General features: G+C 44.6%; 1 protein-coding gene across 1 annotated transcript in view; it reads right to left on the reverse strand.

The window, feature by feature from the left end:
- LOC126176076 (uncharacterized) overlaps positions 1 to 5,359 on the reverse strand; it is a 93,514-nt gene extending 88,155 nt beyond the window's left edge. Inside the window, exon 1 of the mRNA XM_049923211.1 lies at positions 5,182 to 5,359. Coding sequence (XP_049779168.1) covers positions 5,182 to 5,359 — 178 coding nt within the window. The remainder of the gene's footprint in view (positions 1 to 5,181) is intronic.
- Positions 5,360 to 6,000: the final 641 nt, after the last annotated feature.

Below are 6,000 nucleotides of genomic sequence, written 5' to 3' on the forward strand. Positions count from 1 at the left end.
GAAAAATTTGGGCTCATCGCAGACATTTAGATATTTACGAGGTGCATTCAAGTTCTAAGGCCTCCGACTTTTTTTTCTAATTAACTACTCACCCGAAATCGATGAAACTGGCGTTACTTCTCGACGTAATCGCCCTGCAGACGTACACATTTTTCACAACGCTGACGCCATGATTCCATGGCAGCTGCGAAAGCTTCTTTACGAGTCTGTTTTGAGCACTGGAAAATCGCTGAGGCAATAGCAGCACGGCTGGTGAATGTGCGGCCACGGAGAGTGTCTTTCGTTGTTGGAAAAAGTCAAAAGTCACTAGGAGCCAGGTCAGGTGAGTAGGGAGCATGAGGAATCACTTCAAAATTGTTATCACGAAGAAACTGTTGCGTAACGTTAGCTCGATGTGCGGGTGCGTTGTCTTGGTGAAACAGCACACGCGCAGCCCTTCCCGGACGTTTTAGTTGCAGTGCAGGAAGGAATTTGTTCTTCAAAACATTTTCTTAGGATGCACCTGTTACCGTAGTGCCCTTTGGAACGCAATGGGTAAGGATTACGCCCTCGCTGTCCCAGAACATGGACACCATCATTTTTTCAGCACTGGCGGTTACCCGAAATTTTTTTGGTGACGGTGAATCTGTATGTTTCCATTGAGCTGACTGGCGCTTTGTTTCTGGATTGAAAAATGGCATCCACGTCTCATCCATAGTCACAACCGACGAAAAGAAAGTCCCATTCGTGCTGTCGTTGCGCGTCAACATTGCTCGGCAACATGCCAAACGGTCAGCCATGTGGTCGTCCGTCAGCATTCGTGGCACCCACCTGGATGACACTTTTCGCATTTTCAGGTCGTCGTGCAGGATTATGTGCACAGAACCCACCGAAATGCCAACTCTGGAGGCGATCTGTTCAACAGTCATTCGGCGATCCCCCAAAACAATTCTCTCCACTTTCTCGATCATGTCGTGAGACGGGCTTGTGCGAGCCCGAGGTTGTTTCGGTTTGTTGTCACACGATGTTCTGCCTTCATCAAACTGTCGCACCCACGAACGCACTTTCGACACATCCATAACTCCATCACCACATGTCTCCTTCAACTGTCGATGAATTTCAATTGGTTTCACACCACGCAAATTCAGAAAACGAATGATTACATGCTGTTCAAGTAAGGAAAACGTCGCCATTTAAAGTATTTAAAACAGTTCTCATTCTCGCCGCTGGCGGTAAAATTCCATCTGCCGTACGGTGCTACCATCTCTGGGACGTATTGACAATGAACGCGGCCTCATTTTAAAACAATGCGCATGTTTCTATCTCTTTCCAGTCCGGAGAAAAAATATCGGAGGCCTCAGAACTTGAATGCACCTCGTATCTCTCGCTCTGTTCGCGTGTGGAACGGGAAACGAAATGACGAGTAGTGGTACAGGTACGACCCGCCACCTACATACGGTGGCGTACGTAGTATGTAAGTAGATGTACATGTAAAACCATTCGTACATTTCACGGAGGAGAGAACGTAGTGTCGAATCGTCAGTTTTTCCGCTTTCTGTGGGATTCATGGAAAGACTAAGCAAAACAATCGGTCGACTCCGTACGTCATCTAATTTCTATGCATTTACTGTCATATTTACTACAGATGTCTCTTGACGCGCGTTACAGTGACACCAGACACCATCGTGGCCATCGGCGGCTCTCTTGTATAATCTTTCACTACAGTTCCTGAGTACTTCTGTGGCGCTATCGCTCTGACTACATAAATCTCGAAAAATCGAGCAGATCTCATAAAATTCCCAATTTTTTTCTGTTAATTCACACTAGATTCGCTTTCAGTTGGATGGTAGTTCAAAAACCCGTGTAGCTATTCACATTCATGATTTACAGTGTTTCCTTGACAAACTCTCCACCCGAACAGGCTTCGGAAGGCCCATCGGTGTCATCTGACCGCAACGTAGTCCTCAGCCGATAGGTGTCACTGGATGCAGACATAGAGGGGCATGTGATTAGCACACAGCTTTCCTGGCAGGTGTCAACCTTCGTGACCGGAGCCGCTGCTACTTCTCAGTCAAGCAGCTCCTCAATTGGCTTCACAAGGGTTGAGTGCAACCCGCTTGCCAACGGCACTCGGCTAACCCGAACGGTCACCTATCCAACGTCTAGCCAATCCAGACAACGCTCAACTTCGGTGATCTGGTGGCAACCAGTGCTATGGTACAATTTTCCTTAAATAGCCTACAGCAAATGTCGGATCGCTCCTTTCAAATCGCTACGGCTGATTTCCTTCCCCAGGCCGATACTTTAGCCTGCTTCTAGTGAAGTTAAACCCTAATCGGCCTTCGTTCCTCACTATTCTACTGCTAATCCAACTTCCCAAGGATCCACACTGACGAACAGTACTTAAGAATCATTCGATCGAGAGTTTTCTAAATAAAATTTTGTGGGGATACTTCCAATGAATCTCCCATTGATGTCTGCATTTCCCACTCCTACATTTGTCTCGTTATTCTATATTACGCTGAATGCATGCCCGAGAGTATTAAATCAAGCTGACTGGTTGCAGAGACTGCGTGGTTATATTGACTCAAACTATATCAGATCTCTTCGTCTGCATATGGAAATAGTATTCCATTGGCTTGTATTAATAGTAAAGTTTCGTGTAACATCAGATTTCTCTCTATTTCGCATCTATTTTCTCACAATGCAATCTTCTGGTATACAATACCGTCATCCTCACTATGAAATAGGGCAGTAGTTATTCATTACATGTAAATAGCCATGTTATGATGTGAGTATATAAGTATGAAGATAACAGAAAACAAACATATTCTGAGTAGACAACACACATCGCCTGTTAAGTAAGTAGATGGCGCAGTACCTAACAGAAGAGAGATAAACATAAAAAAGTTAGACGATGTCTTTAAGGGGATTCGTACCGCCTAATAAACCACCTCCGCTAGGACGTTGCCTAGTACAGCGGTGCGGGTCTCCCGCATCGTACCCTACGCTCTGTCAAGGAATATGGGACTTCATCATCAGCATACCGCGTAAAATTACAAAATTTGACATTTTTACTTTTGAGCAGATCATTAAAATAAGGATATTTATGCTTAATTTGGTTTTTCTTTTTTGAAATATTCGAATATTTACTATTTGAAATAGATATTTGAAAATAATCATTGTCTGAAATTTCTGGGAATTTTTTTTCACCATTCGTGGGGAGTAAACCCTATGGTGACTTGTCAATTACAAAACTAGAGTGCATTAATCACATGCAGAAGAGGGTAGGCACGAGACCGCGTAGACTAAAATAGCAATTGGGAAATACTAAGTTATCACATGGTCTAAATATAAGCCGTCGACCGACTGAGAAACAAATTGATTACGTTACACAATATTATGGTATGGCTATTAGAAGTAACAAGGACAACGTAGATAGTATGAAGAGGGCTATTTGGGCAGTTTATTTCCACAAGCTGTCTACAGATGCTGAACCAGTTCACAGCCTGTGTTCCAATGAGTGCTGTAAACACGTGAAAGCAAAAGAGGAAGATAAGTAGACATTCCCTCTAAAAGTGACTATACACATGCTGTTTGTGCTTGCCATGAAACTTGTTTTTCAGCACCTTGCTCATCCAGAGCTGTTAAAGAAATGTCTGAAAGGCAAAACACAACAAGCCAAACGAATCTTTTAACAGTGGTGTATGGTCAAGGATACCAAAAAAGTGTTTTTTTGGAAGGTCTAGCCGGCCGAAGTGGCAGAGCGGTTCTGGGCGCTACAGTCTGGAACCGCGCGACCGCTACGGTCGCAGGTTCGAATCCTGCCTCGGACATGGTTGTATGTGATGTGTCTAGGTTAGTTAGGTTTAAATAGCTCTAAGTTCTAGGGGACTGATGACCACAGCAGTTAAGTCCCATAGTGCTCAGAGCCATTTGAACCATTTGGAAGGTCAATCTTCGAACTTGGTGTTTCTAACGCTCCTCTTACTTTTAATGATGGCTTTTCCGGGAGACTAAAGGTTTTTGAGCGTCATGGAATTCATAAAGGTTAAAACACCACTAAAAGTGTGTTGGACTTCGACCAACTATGTGTCATGAAGGCAGAGATTGCAGAAAACAATAAGTCAAAAAGGATTTCTTTGTTACAGGCGCCGCGAAAAAACGTGAATGGACGCACGGAGGATACGAATTCCGCCACGTACTGACAAGATTCTTCGTAAATGTATTTCACCACAAACGGAGCAACACCCAGAGTTGTCACGAGCCCAGCACGAGCTGTGTATGTGAGAGGTGCGGTGACCAGTGTCAGAGATTTCAGTTGTTAATTTGTAGCATGAGAACAGAATCGTTGCTGAAATTCTGTACTGACTAAGCATAATAATAGTGAACAGAGAATAATTCCTGTACTTCACGCACTAAATGGTCAGTTAGGCTGCAATAAATCTGTTATATATGTCAAAAAGAAGCCAGAACCAAGGAAAGGTATGTAGCATTGGGTGTGGAAGATGAAGAAACAGATGACGTCTACCAGTCCCAGTGTTCGAAAAGGATCTAAAAGTGTGTTTCCAGCTGGACATCGCTGTAGAAGAAGCCATGGCCAAACTCTCGCTGGACAGCTTCATCGCATGCCACACCACAGTGGACACAACCCTCAGCAAGATCCTCGACCTGGTGTGTCGCGGTTCACTGTCAGACTGCAAACAGATCCAGCAGCTGTAGGTTCAGGCCTACTGGCACCATTGGAATGAGCTCACAACACTGCAGGGCGTGCTACTGCATCAAGGTCTGTACTTTTAAAACAAAAATTTTTTAAACTTCACCATCACCATCCTCTGGATGTTCTGACAACTCGCAGGATGACCCTACAGGATGGCTCATCTCCTGCTGGAAGACTTCACAACCAGTCTCATCCGTCCCAACTTTCTATGATTGACTCCAAATTTCACAACCCCTTTACTATGTGATATAACCACCACTGTTTTCCACTTAAAGAGTCAGTGTTATTATTAATACACGCCATTATTAATTTCTGGCAGTAATTTCCACATTAGTGGGCAAAGTAGGAAGGCCCTTGGTCAAGGTGACTCTTCAGGATAGCACACTGTGCCACAAACATGTCAAACAATTACAATCTCACAGTGGTCCTACTCCTAACACCGGAAAACTACCACTTTCTTTTGCTCTCCCGCCATCTCCAACCTGGTCCCCACTGGGCCATCTCAACTGCTGTGGGGGCCAGCTCACCAGAGGAATCTTCAACAGTTCCAGAAACCACGTCGGGACCAACGCCAATGGATGTGGATGTCATTTCCCCAACCACCCCAGCTGCCAGCACGGAACCTGCTTCTTCCAGGGGCGTTGAACTGAGCTTCGCCATCTCCTCCTCTCTGCAGATGGTGGTGTTGGTGGTGGTTGTGGTGGTGGTGGTGGTGGTGATGGTGGTGGGTGTGGGGGCCTGTGGTATTGAGGCTTAACGTCTGCAGTGTCAACAACCAGCATCACATCAGTGCTTCGAAGATGCCTGCCACAACGGTACAAATTCCGAGAAGACAGACGACCATGTTCCGACCATCCACCAGGAGACAACTATAGCACTGCTAGAAGCTGCAGGACGCGTGTACCCATTACGTTCTGCGAGACACACTGAGAATGATCTGTGAGATCCCTCTCATATCTTTTATTTTTCTGAACTGTGCATTGTCATTTGTTAAATGTTTTCAAATATAACTAACCTCTGTGAAAGAAATGTGCCACTGTATTTTTTAGGTTTGCATGTTTGTTAAATAATAATCTGGGTCCTCACTTCTGATTCCTTTCCTAATCCAGCTAATAGGCAAATTCAGTTCGACAACGAACGACAAAGATATAGATTAATGTAATGAGCATGGGAAGATGCTGGCATGTGTCTCACTTTGACGGAGACCTCCGTCTGCTATCATTAAAAATCGGTTCAGATTGGCTTCCATCTGTAATTTCAATTTGAGCAGAAGTAATTTCAGTCGCTTTCGTAATTAGTTC

This window comes from Schistocerca cancellata, chromosome 3 (assembly GCF_023864275.1).
Source record: "Schistocerca cancellata isolate TAMUIC-IGC-003103 chromosome 3, iqSchCanc2.1, whole genome shotgun sequence".
NCBI classification, from domain to species: Eukaryota; Metazoa; Arthropoda; class Insecta; order Orthoptera; family Acrididae; genus Schistocerca; species Schistocerca cancellata.